We start from the raw sequence: 17,310 nt of genomic DNA, 5'->3' as shown, positions 1-17,310 counted from the left end.
GAAATTAATCAGCTCCTAAATTGGCCCAGACAATAGGATTACAAGAAAGATGCTGTGTGTGTGTGTGTGTTTCCCTTCTGAAAATTTGCAAGCATCTTCCTGGTGCTTACACTCTACTCAAAGTAATAAACATAGCTATTCTTATAATTTATAATAAAGGAGATGCATTTGGGAATATATTTCGCTTGTGTGAAAGAAATTAAAATGTGAGACCCTAAATAAAGGGTCTCTTCTGAAGGTCTTTTTAACTCATTCACTTCTCCTTCAGGGATTAGGAGGGTTGGGGTGCAAGAATGTGGCATCACGCACAGGCGTAGAGATTCGCGAACACAACCCAAGTTAGCCAAACTTGCATCTTGTAAAAGGTGGCCCCAGACACCGCCCAATTCCCTAACATCCAACAAAAGAAAAAAATAAAAATAAAAAATCCAGACAGCCTCTGAAGCAAACATTGCCTCACCTTGATTCATTCGCCAATTCACGCCGCCCCGCCCTTTCCGCCCCGGAGGCTGTGGGCCAAGCTCCGTTCCCCTCTAGGCTTCTCCCAGCCCTCTCTTTATGGTAGCGCTGAGACTCTCTAGCCTGGCTCGCCGCCCTCTCGCTGGTAGCGCCGGGAAGAGCCGAGAAGCCGGCGGATGAGGCCCATCTGAGACGTTGCGGGTGTGGCCCGGACCCCGGCGATTGAGAGCTCCCGCTAAAGGTGGGAAGGGCTGGGGGAGGCTTTGGGGAGGAACGGGGGCGTGGAGACCGATCCCTGGGTGGGAGGAGGGCGCGGGCCAGGTGATGGAGGTCCCCAGGAGAGGAGGGGGAGCAGGTCGGACACGTGAGGGGGATTTTCAGCTGCTAGCTGAGGCCTCCGCCAGCCTACCACCCTGCAACGTTCCCCACTTACTCCGGTTCAGCTGCGGCCCCTTGTGTCAAGGCCCAGCACGGTTTCTACCACCGCATCTGTTGACCCCGCGGGTCGTCGCCTCTCTTAGGGAGACCTGGAGCCCTGCTAATTTTGACTTAGGCTTGTCTTATTTAGAGGAGAGCTTTGCGGCCTAGAGCCCCATCCACAGCTTATATCTCTGCTATTTGGTTTTTATTTTTTTAAATCGGAGCCCTCCCAGCCCTAGCTGTTTGGTTGAGGCCAGATGCCGAATAAATAGTCTTCTTTCTTCCATTCCCGTACCGTGAACATGGTAGAGGCGCATATGATGTATCTGGTGGCTTGCAATATTCTGATACAGCCGTGAAGTAGGGGCGTTATGCATATGAGCACAGGGTTGAGGTGGGGATAATTGAAGGATCCTGAGCACCTAGTCACATTGATTTGGGCAGATTCAGCCTTCTTTGTGTGAGATTCTGGCAGTTTAGGAACATGTATTCATTCGAAAGATGTTATCTACTAAGTGCCAATATTGTGCTAGTTAGAGAAGCTACAGCTGTAACAGGACCCTGGTGATTCCTTGCCCTCACGGAGCTTAATACATAATGGGAAAAACTAACAAAGAAGAAAGCCTGTGATGAGTGCTATGAAAAGGGACGTCCCTGAAGTTCCTTACTCTTTTGCCTTGAGTGATAGAGAAAAAACACCATATAGCTCCTGTCTTCCAACAGCTGAAAAGTAATAGAGTAAAAGTTTCAAACACAGAGGAAGAAGGACCTATAACAATAGTATTTGGGTAAGGCACAGCAGAAAGGTGAAGACGCTGGCACTGTCATGAAGGATTAGTTAGCATTGCCTGGCTTTCCAAGCAAAGAGACAATATGAAGACATAAAATATAAAAGAACTTTGCTAGTAGACTGTTTTGACCTGGAGTATGTGACGTTTGAACAAGTAATGCCATGCTAAAGAGTCCAGACTTTGTTTTCTAGGAAGAGGTGGAAGTGTTTTCAACAGAATAGCTTACAGTTCAGTGTCACAATCATTTACCCAACTGTTTGACAGTTTTAAGTATAGTATTAAGTACTGTTTGACAATGTTGACCACATCCAGAATTCAGGTAGAATAAAGAGAGCTTTGCTCATTCATCTTAGTCTGGAAACAATCTTTCAGTTGTTGAAATCAAGGAATTCTGTTCTCTTTGACGGTTTAGGACCATAGGAATGGAGAGAAATCACAAATCGTGTTTGGAGACCTGAAGGGTTTGCTGAATTGTGCCAAATGTGAGCAGTAGGCAGTATATAGATGGGTCTTATTGTTTTAATCCATTCATCCAGCCTATGTCTTTTGATTGGAGCATTTAGTCTATTTACATTTAAAGTGATTATTGATAGGTATGTACTTATTGCCATTTTGTTGATCGTTCCTGGTTGTTTTTGTGGTTCTTCTCTGTTCTTTTCTTCTCGGTCTCTCCCCTCATGTTTTGATGATTTTTTTTTCAGTGTTATGTTTGCTTCCTTTCTCTTTGTTTTTTGTGTATCTATTATAGGTTTGTGGTTACTATGAGATTCATGTATGTTGACATATATATATATATATATATATATATATATATATCAGTTTATTTTAAACTAATTCTTGCATAAGTTTGAATACTCTAAAAGCACATTTTACTCTCCCCCCCCCATGTTTTATGTTTTTGCTGTCATATTTTACATCTTTTTATTTTGTGTATCTCTTAAATACTTAATTGTAGTTATAGTTGATTTTACTACCTTTGTTTTTTAACTTTCGTACCTGTTTTTAAGCAGCTGATGCACTGCCTTGACTATAAATTTGCCTGCACCAGTGCAGTTTTATTTTCATATATTTCCTTATTTCTTGTTATGGCCTCTTCTACTCAAAGAAGATCTTTAACATTTCTTGTAAGACTGGTTTAGTGATGATGAACTTCTTTAGTTTTTGCTTGTCTGGGAAACTCTTTATCTCTCCTTCAATTCTGAATGATAACTTTGCCAGGTAGAGTAATCTTGGTTGCAGGTTTTTTCCTTTCTGCACTTTAAATATATCATGCAAAGTGTCTGCTAAAAAACTGGCTGATAGTCTTTCGAGGGTTCTTTTATGAGGGTTCTTTTGTATGTGATTAGTTGTTTTTCTCTTTCTGTCTTTGAAATTCTCTACCTTTGACTTTTGCTGATTTAATTATAGTTTGTCTTGGTGTGTCTTTAGGTTTATGTTGTTTGGAACTCTCTGTGCTTCTTGAACCTGGATATCTGTTTCTTTCCCCAGGTTAGGGAAGTTTTCAGCCATTACTTCTTCAGATATGTTTTCTTTTTCTCTTCCCCTATAATGCAAATGTTAGTATGCTTGATGTTGTCTCTGAGGTCCCTTAAACTTTTTTAAATTTTTTGCTTTTTGCTTTTCTGCTTGGATGACTTCCACTATTCTGTCTTCTAGATTGCTGACCCAGTATATTTTTCATTTCAGTTATTGTATTCTTCATCTCTGTTTAGTTCTTTCATATCCTAACTCTTAAGTTCTCAGTGTGTTCCTCCATTTTTCTCCCAAGTTGGTTAAGCATCTTTATGACCATTACTTTGAACTCTTTATCAGGTAAATTACTTATCTCTATTTCCTTAGGGTTTTTTCCTGGACTTTTATCTTGTTCTTTTTTCTTTTTTTTGGAACATATTTCTCTGTCTCCTTTTGTTTAACTCTGTTTTTGTATTAATTAGGTGAAACATCTACCTCTCCAAGTCTGGAAGGCATGGCTTTGTGTAGGATTGTCTTCTGTATGGACCGTGTGTGCCAGGCAGCTTTGTCAGGCTGGTTGGACCTGGAGCAGGTGTGGGCCAGTGTGTCCTGGAGCATGTTCACATTGGAACCACCGTAGTGGGGTGACTGGAGCTGGAGCAGGCATGAGTGGAGCAGGGGAGGGATGCGGTCCCAGGGCTTTCCGTGCTCAGACCACCTTGGCAGGACAACTGGAGCTGGGGGGTGGGGTGGGCCTGGGACATGCTGGGGCAGCCTTGGCAGGTCAGTAAGAGTACCTGGACCATGATTCTGTCCACACTATTAAGGTGTAAGGGGAGCACACAAAAAATGGCACTTTCTGGCACCTTGGACCTCGGAGACAGTTTCAGCAGTTCTCTGCCCATTTGGCAGACACTTGAGGGTTAGTAAATGGATTTCCTTCATCTAGAGCATAGGTGCCCTTTAAGCAGTTGCTTCTTTGCTCTGCTGTAGTGTGCGCAAGTCTGCGTACAGGCCCCTCAGTGATATCCCTCCCTCCTGAAGGTCCTCGTCAGGGTTGGGGTTCCCATTGATACCATGCCTCCATCTCTTTTACCCATCCCCTGTGTCATCCTTCTATCACTTGTTCTGCAGCCCTCAGTTCTTCTTTGGCAGGAATGGATCTGTATGTAGGTACAAATTCAGGGTATCCGTGGGAAGAGATGAGTTCAGGGTCTTCCTACACTACCATCTTTGACTGGAACCTCCCAAATATTTTATTTTAAATAATACAATGGACCATATTTTTGTTTTACGTTCACTTTATCTTTCTTATGGGGCCTGGGTCTTCTTGAGGTTTAAGACTATCCCACTTGGCCATTTAACCCTTCTGTTAGTACCCATTCAAGTGTCCTGTAGATAGTATTTGAAGATAATGGGCACAAAAAGTTACCAGTTGCCAGAGGCATGATTTGTGTGTGTGTGTGTGTGTGTGTGTGCGCGCGCGTGCGTGCGCGGGCAGGCACATGCCTAGGACTGAAACTGCTGATTTGCAAAGTAGGGGTGAAGTTATTTTTTTTTTAATTAAATAAAAGGTAAATGGGGAAATGCCTTACAAATTTTGTAAGACCCCTATACTGAAAAAACAAGACATTTTTCCTGAAAGGGGAAGACTCTTAAAAATTGACCTAAAAATTCAGTCATTTTTTTTCGTTAAATTTCCTCTTAATGCTCTTTTTCCCACTAACTTGAAGAGTGGTAACCAAGCACCACTATCTCCTTCTGCTTTTGTTTTGTTAGTGGAAGTGATGGTTATGGTTCTGCTTTGACTAACTCCTATAGGAGGCCTGTGATCATGACCTAGAACTTGTGTTATTAGGGAAACTTGCTACTATCGTGGCCTTGTATGAGGTCACTCAGCTTCTTCAGTGCATCCAACCTACCCACCTTAGAGTTGGGTAATGAATAGCAAGAGATAGTGTTTAAAACTTATTCCATGGAATCTATAAAAAACAAATAATTTTAAAATATAATGTTTAAAAATGAACTCATAGATAAAGAGAACGGATGGGTAATTGCCATTGTCGGGGGTTAGGGTGGGCAAAATGGGTGAAAAGGGGGTCAAAAGGTACAAACTTGCAGTTGTAAATAAGTAATGGGGATGTAACATCCAACATGATAACTAGTTAATAATACTGTACTGCATATTTGAAAGTTGCTGAGGGAGTAAATCTTAAAAGTTCACATCACAGAAAAGAAACATTTGTAACTGTGGTGACAGTTGGTAACTAGACTTATTGTGGTGGTCATTTTGCAATATATACAAATATTATATCATTACATTGTATACCTAAAACTAATACAATGTTATGTCAGGTGATACCTCAATTTTTAAAAAAAGCTTATTCCCTAACTTGTCAGTGTTCAGATATATGAGGAGCAAATGCTTGTGTTTACTACCTAAGGTATAGAAGAAGGGGTCTAATAAATCTATATTTATTTCATTCTCTCTCGACTCTTCTGGGAGTGCTATAAAAATATTAGAAGTTAATCTTAGAATCACAAAACATACTCTATTTAGGTACTGAAGGAAAGTATTGGCAATTCTAAGGCAAGAGAAAATTGAAAATGCAGAACTTTTAAAAGCAAGTGTCAAATAATAAAATCCAGAGTTAGTAAGGAGAGACTTTATTGAAAGGGTTATTGCAAGAGGGGAAAAGGGATTATAGCAGTGGAGAGAATTCTCTGACCAAAAGATTTACCAGCTTCTCAAGGGATGAGTAAACAAAGATAAAACAGAACTGCTTGGTCTGATTGTAGATCCCAGATTGTTTTGCCCTGAGGCCAGCCTGTTTTCTGGAGGGGTCCTTTGATGGCTCTGGCTGAGGGTAGGCCAAAGTTCAGGGACCTAGGGGAAGGAGAAAAACTTAAAATATGGTTAACAAGCATTTTGTTCCAATTGATTATTTTCAACAAGCAGTTCAGCTAATTATTCATAAATTTATAAATGAGACAATGGGAATTTGGAGGTCCTTTGTCCTGGTCATAGGTAAACAAGGGGATGTTCTTTTTTTTTTTTTTTTTTTTTGCGGTATGTGGGCCTCTCACTGTTGTGGCCTCTCCCGTTGCGAAGCACAGGCTCCGGACGCGCAGGCTTAGCAGCCATGGCTCACGGGCCCAGCCGCTCCGCGGCACATGGGATCCTCCCAGATCGGGGCACGAACCCGTGTCCCCTGCATCGGCAGGCGGACTCCCAACCACTGCGCCACCAGGGAAGCCCAAGGGGATGTTCTTGAGTCTTATGGAAGCCATATGAAGAGGAGTAGGAAGGTTTCTTTAACCGTGGCTATTCAAGAACCAGGAGCACAGGTCTCAGGTAAAATTTGACTTGTTAAAAAGGCATTTTACTATTTGAAGTGGAAAATAATTAAGTGTACAAATAAAATTCATTGAAACATTTATCCAGGAAGGCCTTAGGATACTCACTGACATTCAGGAATTAAAAAATCCTCCATCACTATGTGTAGTTTGAAAGCACTTAAAGACCAGTCTTATTTGTATCAGTGAAATTTTCCTAAGGCGGTCGGGGGAGTGGAAAACAAATCTAAATTACTCAGGTCTAAATGAACACATTTGGGGCTTTTTGTTTGTTACATGGTTTTCATCTTAACCTATAAGAAGCTGGATTTTTTTTTTCATTCCATCAAAGTGACTTGGCTGGAGCAAATTAATTTTTTCCTATGTTTAAAATATAATTTTCCACAAAAAAGGGAGAAGGAAGTAAAATCATGACTGTCACACATATAAAATTAGCAACACGTGGTTTTTGTTTACCTTATTAATGAGGGGACTAGTAAGATGTTATATAATCAGTTCAAATGACAATCAAAAGAACAGACACATTTATTGATCAGGAATATTGAAATAAATGAGCAAATAGAGGCAAAACTGTCTTCTTCCACAATGGGCCAGGGGCGTCAATTGTACCTCTACCAGACAAAATTTACAACAATATAGACAAGAGTTGTTTTGCATTGCTGTTAATTTTGTACAGTTGTCAGCTGTAAAATAACTCAAAGGCAATGAAAGACTCAGAGCTCTCATGTAATGGGAATGTGAAAACGCTGAAGGTTGTACTCTTCAACAGTGCAGTTTTCCACTGAAGCAGGTATTTCTTTCTATACCTAGTTTATGAAATTTACAACTCCCCCCCTCAAATAATCTTCCCTAAGTGTCGGACTTCCTGGAAGGTAAGTACATGTCTGTGTGTGTGTGTTTCTTATTCTTTTTTGATAGACTCTATAAATATAGAAGATGCTTGGTTAATGTTTTTAATTGAATTATCTAAAGCAGTGCATCTCAAACTGTACTGTGCTTACATATCACCTGGGTATTTCCTTTTTAAATGCAATTCTGATTCAGTGAGTGGGGGGCTTTCCTGAGATTTCTCTTTTCTATTCAATAATAAGTTCCCAGCTGATGCTAGTACTGTTCAATAGTTCATGGACAGTAAATAGTAATGTATTTCTGACAATTGAGGAAGATATTAGATAATCATTACTGGAGAACATGACACCATTACTGCAGGTGAAGGGAGCAACATGAAGCTACTAGACTATCACTTGAAGAAAAAAAAAAAAATACTAATTGTGAGCCACATTGCCAGAGCACAGGCCAAAATGAGCAAAAGAAACAGGTGCTCGGAAACAGATCCAAAAACCTCTATAGCAGAACTTTAGCTTCAGAGAAGAGAACAGAAATGAGGACACTGGGAGATGCAACAGGGGAGGAGCAACCAGAGGGGTGTAAGTTTTAGAAGGCAGGCAGTAACCACCGAAGATCACTGCCTGAAGTTTTGTGTTCCTTGAGCTAACCTGACTTTTTTTTTTTTAAAGCAGTGCTTGAACGTAAAACTGCTTTGACACAGGTGTGTACACTTTTACCGTGACAGTTTCACTCAAGTTAGTGGTATCAATATGCCATTGAGCTTTAAGCAATGTGTAAAATATATTTCGTACTGCAACTAGTGATTTGTCTTCTGTCAGATGGGACACTTTAATTTTTAACTGAGCAGGTCCTGTAATTTGTTCATAAGTAGTTCAGTTTTCTTTTAGCAGCAAATAAGAGGTGGAAGATAATGTGAAGCTGACATCAAAGAGATCTCTATTTACTGGAATATGCAAAAAAAAAAAGGCATGGTAAATGAGGCCACCAGATTTAGCACATAAAAATACAGGATGCCCAATTAAATTTGAATTTCAGACAAACAACAAATTACTTTTTAGCAATATTTGGGATATAATTAAAATTATTTATGCATTATCAAAAATTCAAATTTAACTGAGCATCCTGTATTTTATCTGGCAACTCCAATAGTAAATAATTCTACCCTAACAGTGATACCTGAGAGATGGCTTTTTAGAAAATAGTGTAATTGTGCAGCAATTTAATTCCTTCAAGTGTTCCTCCATTATGCACTCAAAAGTACACCAAGATTTCAAAATGGTTAGAAGCCATTGTTTACCCAGAAGGGGATGTTTTCAAAGTCTGATAGGGTCATGGCTAACTTGAAGGAAAAACAAATTCCGGTCTATGCTCTCCAACTAAGAGTCTAGATTCTTAGTGGTTTAAGGTTAATAAAAGAATTTATGCAATTGTGGAAGATGTCCAAGCAAATACTTACCAGAAAAATTAATTTAGTAGGAGTTAATCATATTTCCAAATTTCCAAGAGCGTCAGATCACTTAGAAATAAGGATTCAACCTCACTGGTATAACTTGAGTCTACTGATAAACTCTTGTGAATGACGTCGTAATTTAGCCAAGATTAAAGGAAAATAAAGGAATAAGAAGCCCCTAGTAGCAAAAAAAAAAAAACTCCCTAATGGGCAAAAATGTTTTATTGCCATGGACAGATAGAATTTCTAAAATAAAATTTCCAAGTCACAAGATGCTTTTCCTATCAAATATGATCAGGGTATAGCCCAACTTCTTGAATGCTAAGAAATAGTTTTACGTTCAAAAAATCACATTATACATTAGTGGCTACAAATTGGTGATAGTTACCTACAAAGATAAAGAATCTGTGGCATTAATAAGACATTAAGAATTAGCAGTCTCCATAATGTGCTGTGGGGATAGTTGATCAAATGTCCTTCCTGTTGACTGTTAAGGAAGGTCAGAGCCAGATTTGTGACACTATCTGCTGAAGTTTAATACAACATAGTTTGGTGGTGGTATTTTGTAACCATATCTCTGGCTTCTTCTTTTCCATTCCTTAATTTATCTTAACTCACTTCTCTGTTAAAAAAAAAAAACAAATAGGGGCTTCCCTGGTGGCGCAGTGGTTGAGAGTCCGCCTGCCGATGCAGGGGACACGGGTTCGTGCCCCGGTCCGGGAAGACCCTACATGCCGCGGAGAGGCTGGGCCCGTGAGCCATGGCCGCTGAGCCTGCACGTCTGGAGCCTGTGCTCTGCAACGGGAGAGGCCACAACAGTGAGAGGCCCGCGTACCGCAAAAAAATAATAATAATAATAATTAGATTTATACAAGCAATTTCATCTGATGTGATTGGGACCTATACTTGGTAATTAAATTTTAAAAGTTGGTTAAAATATAATTTAAAATATACTCTGTTTTAATCAGCTTTTAAAATTTGAAGTTAAAATGTTCAAACACTTTAAATTCTGGGGTTTTTTGGGAGGGATGGCAGTGGGGACCGTGTCTGGCCAGCCCTCATGTCCAGGTATTTCAGGTAACACTGCATTTCCCAACCAGGGCCAGACCAGGGTGAGGCAAGAGAGGCACCTGTGGTGCAAATCTGGGGGGTGCCCGCCTTCAGGTACGCACCAATGTCTTCTCCCAGGCTCAGCCCACTCTTGACCTCTACTCATCCCCCATAAATTCTGTTTTTTAACTTTGTATTTTAACTTAAGACATAGAAATGTATATTTACTCACCATTTTTTATTACATGAAACTAGTCTTTTCTTATATATGGCTTTACTGATTACAGTTTCTCTCTGCAGAAAACATATCAGAAAGTATCTAAGCTTTCTAATCCTTTTTTTAATGTGGAGCAAAGCTTATAAAAACACTTGAAAGATTTCTGGATCCTTTACTTTTTCAGTACCCCGCCACTGCCCGGATTTCAGTGGTTCACATCTATTTTCAACAACAGTTTTTTCCTAGCGACTTGTATTTGTTAAAACTTGTCTTACGAATTCAACTAAATTTTTGTATTTGCTTTGAAAAATATTTAGTTATGAAAATTTTCAAACACAGCACAGAAAATAATGAAAAACTTGTGTAGATACCACTAAGCCTTTTCTTCTATAAATCTCTCTTTAAAAAAAAAAAAAAAGTCCCTCCTCTTTAGAAGTATATATACCACAGACTTGGTATCTATTATTCTTAATGTATATTTTAGCATGTATTCAAGTTCTTATCCAGGAACAATGCATACTATTGTATATGTAAAATTTTACGTGATATACTATATGTCCTTTTGCAGCTTTTTCACTTATGATTATCTTTGAAATTTATTCAAATTGACTCATTTAATTCATGCAGTTTATTTTTAACTGTCCTGTAGCAGTCCCTGTTGAGTAACCTACAATTTCTCACCCTTTACCATTGGGTTATTTCCAATTTTTCACTGTCAAAAGCAATGAATGCTGAAAGACTTTGTATTATGCGCAAAGTCCTTATGCTCACATGGGACATAAATTTCTCCGGCACAGACACCTAGAGCTGAAAATGCAAGGCCCTGGGATGTGGACTTCTTGAGTTTTGCAAGAAATTACCAAAAACTCTAAAGCAGTTGCAGCAGTTTACATTCCTACAAGGTATAAGGAGCATATAAGAATTGGCCACATTTTTGCCTTCACTATGTTACCAGATTTTTTAAATCTTGCCAAACAAATGTTTGAGAAGTGGTATTTCATTTGCATTCTCCTGATAACTATGAGGTTAAACACCTGCATTTGTTGGCTGTTTTGTTCTCTTCCTCTGTGAATTGCCTGTGTATATTTGTTTCATTTACTAATGGGTGGTCATTTTCTAATTGATTTGTAGAAGTCAGGGGTTTTTTTTGTATATTTGGAATAATAATCCCAACAACACCTATCCAGTGTGGCTTCTTTTCCCTTCCTTAGAGTTATATAGAAATGTTTAATTTGGACATAAAATCAGTGTCCATCTTTTTCTTTGGTATGTCCTTTCTTGTTTGAGAAATTCTTCTCTACCCCAGTGTCACAAAGTCTTCTATGTTTTCTTATAAACATTTTTACAGTTTTTCTTTTCAAGTTTTATTTTATAATAACATCTGGAATTGATTTTTGTTTATGACAAAAATATTTTAGTCTGTCTTTTTCCATATGGTTAGCCGGTTGTCCAAGCATCTTTAATTAAATCTTTCTCCCATTAATGTGTTATACCTATTGATTTATAATACCACATGTCATACACCAAGCCCTCATCTTTTCATGGATCTATTTGTCTGTAGTATACTGATACCACACACTTTTAATTATAATAGCTTTATAGTAAATAAATTTTTTGTTTTGTTTTCCTTCAAGATTATCTTGGCTTTCTTGAACCTTTACTCTTCCATATAGACCAGCTTGCTAAATTCCAGGGAGTGGGGGAGTTGTGGAATACCTGGTGAAATTTTGATTGGAATCATATTGAATTTATAGATAAATTCCTAGAAAATTGACATATTTACTATAGTCACACTTGCCATGATTAATTTCTACATTTATTTAAGGGTGTCATTCGTCTTTCTGTTTGATCGTCTTCTCCATAAAAGTCTTACATATCTTTTGTAAGATTTATATATCTTGTAAGATATCTTTGTAATGTTTTTGTTTCCAGCATGCTTGCTGAATTATCTTACTGGTTCTAATAGTTTGTCTATTGAACCTCTTGTATTTTCCATTTAGATATTCATATCTTTGAGTAATATTTCTTATTTCTTCCTCTTCAATCTTTATATTGCATACCTTTTAATACCTTTTAATATGGTGTTAAATGGAAACTGTGATATAAGTATTCTTGTGTAGTTCTAACTTTACAGAGAATGCTTCTAATGTTTTATAATTAAATATAATAATGTTTTTGTAGGATCTTGGTAAATGTCTTTCTATTCCTTGCTTGCTAAGAGTTTTCTTTCTATTATGCAGATATTGAATTTTATCAAATGCTTTTTCAGTTTCCCAGATAAAAATTTTGCAGCACAAATCTGACTCTCTTTAATGTTTTCTCTAGGGTGATTTGCTAGACAAAAATCAAAACGAGGAAATTTGCTAGAATCAAAAATGATGGATCCATGTTCAGTTGGAGTCCAGCTTCGTTCCACAAATGAGTGTCATAAAACCTACTATACTCGTCATACAGGTTTCAAGACTTTGCAAGAATTGTCATCAAATGACATGCTTTTACTTCAACTTAGAACTGGAATGACACTTTCTGGGAACAATACAATTTGCTTCCATCATGTAAAAATTTACATCGACAGATTTGAGGATTTGCAGAAGTCATGTTGTGACCCATTTAACATACACAAAAAACTAGCCAAAAAAAATTTACACGTAATTGATTTAGATGATGCCACTTTTCTGAGTGCAAAATTTGGAAGACAGCTTGTACCTGGTTGGAAACTTTGTCCAAAATGTACACAGATAATCAATGGAAGTGTGGATGTTGATTCTGAAGACCGGCAGAGAAGAAAACCTGATTCAGATGTATGTATAGTCACTTTTTCTCTGTTACTTCTACAATGTGGGGTTATAATTATAAGGAAATCACATTTATATCACTATTACAGTTGAGCCTTGAACAACACAGGTTTGAACTGTGCAGGTCCACTTATATGTGGATTTTTTTCAGTCAGTACAGAACTATACAATCTGTTGTTGGTTGAATCCAAAGTTGCAGAGGGCCAACTGTGCGACTTGAACATCCTAGCATTTTGGTATCCACAGCGGATCTTGGAACCAATCCCCCTCAGATACCAAGGGAAGACTGTACACTAAGTAGCAGGCAGTGAATATAAAGTTGGGGAGGTGAAAATAAATGGTGTTTCTAAATATTTATGTAAACCCAGATTGTTTGGTAAAGAAAGTTGGCTTAGGAAAAGAATAACATAATATTCCCAAGACTTTCAAGCTATAGCTCCTAGTGCTAAGACGTTCTGGCACAGCCAGGACTTAACCATCCTAGCTCCTTTTCTGATGCCAAAGTGACTCAGTAGGATATGCCAGCCAGCAAGGGTCTGAAATGTAGCACGATGAAGTCCCCTTTTTTTTTGAAGGACTTGAAAACTGCTGCTTTAAAAGGAACTTCGGAAGTGACTTGAAATAATTGTTTCTTATTTCAGCCTTTCTTTCTACTTTGGCACTATCCCATTCTTGTTTGGGATTTTAAGATGCTTGTGAATTTCCTTTGCTTCTAGCTCTCAATTCTTACTTGGTATGGTCAAGACTAATTTTAGGACTCCCTACTGTCAAAAAGCATACATTTTCACATTGTAAGTATTAATTATTTTATAACTCTCTTCCTTAGTCACATGTTACCTTTAAATTATTTAACCATATCAGAACAACTTAAGATTTCATAAAGCTGTCTCTGGTGCAGAACAAGGACTGGTACGTCAAAGGAGCACTTCTCAGATTTTCTATTTATAAGCAATTTATAATTCTTTCTGCTGGCATATTTTTCTCAATTTTCTCCTTTCCTTATATTAATAAACCAAATTAAAATTTTAAATTACATGTAGTGCTTTTCCTTCATTATCCCCTCAAAGGCATATCTACAGGACCCAATGTATCTTGCAGTTTATACTAGGTACTTGCTGCTGTCACTTTAGATGTCTTCTCCACTTCATTTATCTATTGGTCATGTGGAATGTATCACATAAACCTTTCTTCCCCCCAGATAATGAAATTAAACCCTTAACCGTCAAAATTTTGTTTTACCAATTTTTTAAAAGGATTATAATACCGTTACAGAACTTGAAACTTTATTACTCCTCAGATTTAAAAATGTATGTAATCGAACCTTTTCCTAAGGACTCAAGATCACTACTAGGAGCCTGTGCTGTGTGCTGTGGGTTATACAGCAGTTTTTCTGCCTTCTCTCCCATGTTGTCAGCAGCCATTGCCATTTTCACTGTGCCTGTCCTCCTCTCCTCCTAATATGCCAGAGACTAAAATTAGATAATGAAAATATCATAAATAAGTTAACCAGTAAACTTTGAATATGGTCCCGGACCATGGGCCACATAAATTTTGTTGCACTTGGGCACTAAAACCCTTTTTTTTCCCTTTTTTGTGAGTTCCAGACTGTTTTCCAGGCTAAGGAATAATCTAGATGAACATTAAGTGAAATATTAATCTATATATGGTCTGATATTAAGATTTGAGTTGATAATTTGTTTACCTTTATTCAGGGAAGAACTGCTAAAGCTCTGAGGTCATTACAATTTGCAAACCCAGGAAAGCAAACTGAATTTGCTCCAGAAACTGGTAAAAGAGAAAAAAGAAGGCTTACAAAAAATGCAGCTGCTGGCTCAGACAGGTAGGCTATGTGTTATTTAAGGTATATGTTAACTTGCTTCACATCTGTATTGTTTTCCTATCTTTCTCTTAAGTTTTGAGTGTTTCTGGTTAGGTATTTTAAATTCGATAATCTGGAATTACTAAGAACCTCCAAGGGCCTCATAGAAAATTAAGGCATCCCCTTCCACTCTAAAAATTTATTTCTAAGAAAGTATCAATGAAGTGAACAAGACAACATTTTTGGCACAATAATTAAAATAATTTAAACTTATTATACTTCTCTTTTTTTGTTTTTGGCTGCGTCGGGTCTTCTTTTCAGTGCGCGGGCTTTCTCTAATTGCGGCAAGCGGGGGCTACTCTTTGTTGTGGTGTGCGGGTTTCTCACTGCAGTGGCTTCTCGTTGCGGAGCACTGGCTCTAGGCGCATGGGCTTCCATAGTTGTGGCATGCGGACTCAGTAGCTGTGGCTCGCGGACTCTAGAGCACAGGCTCAGTAGTTGTGGTGCATGGGCTTAGTTGCTCTGTGGCATGTGAGATCTTCCGGGACCAGGGCTCAAACCCGTGTCCCTTGTATTGGCAGGCGGATTCTTAACCACTGTGCCACCAGGGAAACCCTGTACTTCTTATAGCTAAAATAATCCACTTGTTTGAAAGCACTAATATATAATCAGTATGTCTCTGCTCTATAGGTGGCAGCTAAAAAATAAATTTTATGAGAATACAAGGTTACTTTTTATTTTTTACATGTCTAAAATAGAAAGTTACAGTACAGTCAATAGGATGAACAAGAAAACTAAATGGTTTAGAATATGACTTTTTAAACTGAGCATTTCTAAAATGCAAATTGACAAAGGAATGTTAGTGTAATCATTCAGAATTCTTTTCTACATAGGCCATTTATTCCATCTGTGAAGGTTTTCCATTGAATCATGTAAGTGTTTTTAGGCCAGATTTGCTAGAGTCCATTAAAGAACAAGAAACAGATTAATTGCAATATAAAAAACAATTGGATAGTATACTGTGATAAAAATCTGTGTTCACAAAGCAGTAGCTAGATTGGTTGCTAATAAAATGTACCACTATTACCTAGCCTTTTTTTTTTTTTTTTTGGTAAGGAAGGGGTAAATAGTTTTAACAATTATATTATTGTTTTTAGACACAGTTCTTGTCCATTCCTTTGGATATGTTTCAACACTTTACAGTGAGGTCTCTTCTTCTCACAAGGAGCTCATTAGCTATTAATTGTAGAGTAGCTTTGAGTTAAGTAAGCCATGTATCAATTTGGCGGGGTTTCATCCCTAATTCAAAACATTTTATCTCCTTAAGTTTTTTTCATTAACTGTTTTCAACTAAATATTGAGCAATAATATATTTGTGAGATGTGACACACCTTGTGTTTTGTATTACAGACAAGTGATCCCAGCGAAGAGTAAGGTCTATGATAGCCAGGGTCTCCTGATTTTCAGTGGAATGGACCTGTGTGACTGCCTCGATGAAGACTGCTTAGGATGTTTCTATGCTTGTCCTGCCTGCGGTTCTACCAAGTGTGGTGCCGAATGCCGCTGTGATCGCAAGTGGCTATATGAGCAAATTGAAATCGAAGGAGGAGAAATAATTCATAATAAACATGCTGGATAATTTGTGGTATCCAATTACGGGATCTTTAAAGTTCGTTTCTCTATTTCTAAAATTCTAAGGTACCTTTTAAAGTTGATTGCCAAGTGACAGACATGCACTCAGTGTGCACTAATGTTGCTTTTAGGGTGCTTTAAGTTAAATTATTTGATGTAAAGTTTGATGGACTGTTTATTACTCAGCAGTCAGCTTCAAGCCTGTCTGGGTCCATGTAAACAAGCAGTGTATAGGCAGTCCTCAATTTGCACAATTCCCAGGTCCACAAATTTCAATGACAGTGATTTAGTTAAATAAGCCAGTTCCCTAACAGCACAGTTCAAATTTCAGTCACCATGGTATATTAATTGTGAGTATTTACATGAAGTACAAACTTCCTTGCCAGCTCTTAAGTCCACAAATCACCATGCAAGTAACAGATGTGCTTCAAGATCAGTGATCAGTCACGTTACTTCTCTCAGATTTTGCAAGTGATTGGTCACTGCACATCTGTTACTCAGTTTGCTCAGACAGCAAAGCACAGAGTTGTGTTGACTCCTGCCACCCATGTGACATTTTACAAAGTGGATAATCAGAATTGGCCAACAAAGATGAAAGTGCAGTGAAGAAATGATAATGCTAGAAGTGTGACTTGAATTGAACATACATAGAGTTGTAGAAGAAATCACTGATCATGGGAATGTTGACACTGCTGCTATTCTAGAGCCTCTAGATATGCAGCTAGAGGAACTTAGTGAAGGCAAACTTATCATCATAAATGAGAAAAGGAGGAACATGTCCCAGAGGAAGTGATGGTAACAAACTTCACATTAAAGGAAATTACAGAGGTATTTCACAACATTGAAAGCACAAACGATAAAATGGTGGAAGCTAATCTAAACTTAAAGGAGTCTGTCAACTTGCAGTGGTATAGGAAAGATGCTTACCCAGTACCATAAATTACTTGACAAAAAGGCAAGTACTGTTACTCCTGATTAGTTTTTTACAATGAAATAACACTTTAATTTTCAGTGTTTCT

General features: G+C 38.0%; 1 protein-coding gene across 3 annotated transcripts; it reads left to right on the top strand.

The window, feature by feature from the left end:
* The first annotated feature begins 257 nt into the window (after window positions 1-257).
* ARL14EP (ARF like GTPase 14 effector protein) lies at window positions 258-16,312 on the top strand. 3 transcript variants are annotated; one of them, XM_082627831.1, is made up of 5 exons: window positions 6,197-6,477; window positions 7,290-7,351; window positions 12,371-12,846; window positions 14,553-14,680; window positions 16,070-16,312. In XM_082627831.1, exons 3-5 carry the CDS (start codon window positions 12,421-12,423, stop codon window positions 16,296-16,298), a joined length of 783 nt encoding a protein of 260 aa, XP_082483957.1. In that variant the 5' UTR covers window positions 6,197-6,477; window positions 7,290-7,351; window positions 12,371-12,420; the 3' UTR covers window positions 16,299-16,312. The 3 variants fall into 3 exon arrangements, with proteins under 3 accessions (XP_082483955.1, XP_082483957.1, XP_082483956.1); XM_082627829.1 differs by lacking the exons at window positions 6,197-6,477; window positions 7,290-7,351 and adding an exon at window positions 258-700; XM_082627830.1 differs by lacking the exon at window positions 7,290-7,351.
* The last annotated feature ends 998 nt before the right edge of the window (window positions 16,313-17,310 follow it).

Source organism: Mesoplodon mirus (genome assembly GCF_964341445.2).
Source record: "Mesoplodon mirus genome assembly, chromosome: 7".
Lineage (NCBI taxonomy): Eukaryota > Metazoa > Chordata > Mammalia > Artiodactyla > Ziphiidae > Mesoplodon > Mesoplodon mirus.
Note: the sequence above shows the minus strand (reverse complement) of the source record. Positions and strands in the feature narration are given on the sequence as shown.

Coding starts and splice junctions, on each gene's coding strand:
- ARL14EP (XM_082627829.1), top strand. CDS start 12,421: ATGATGGATCCATGTTCAGTTGGAGTCCAGCTTCGTTCCACAAATGAG. Junction 12,847..14,552: donor GAAGAAAACCTGATTCAGAT/GTATGTATAGTC, acceptor ACCTTTATTCAG/GGAAGAACTGCTAAAGCTCT. Junction 14,681..16,069: donor GCAGCTGCTGGCTCAGACAG/GTAGGCTATGTG, acceptor TTTGTATTACAG/ACAAGTGATCCCAGCGAAGA.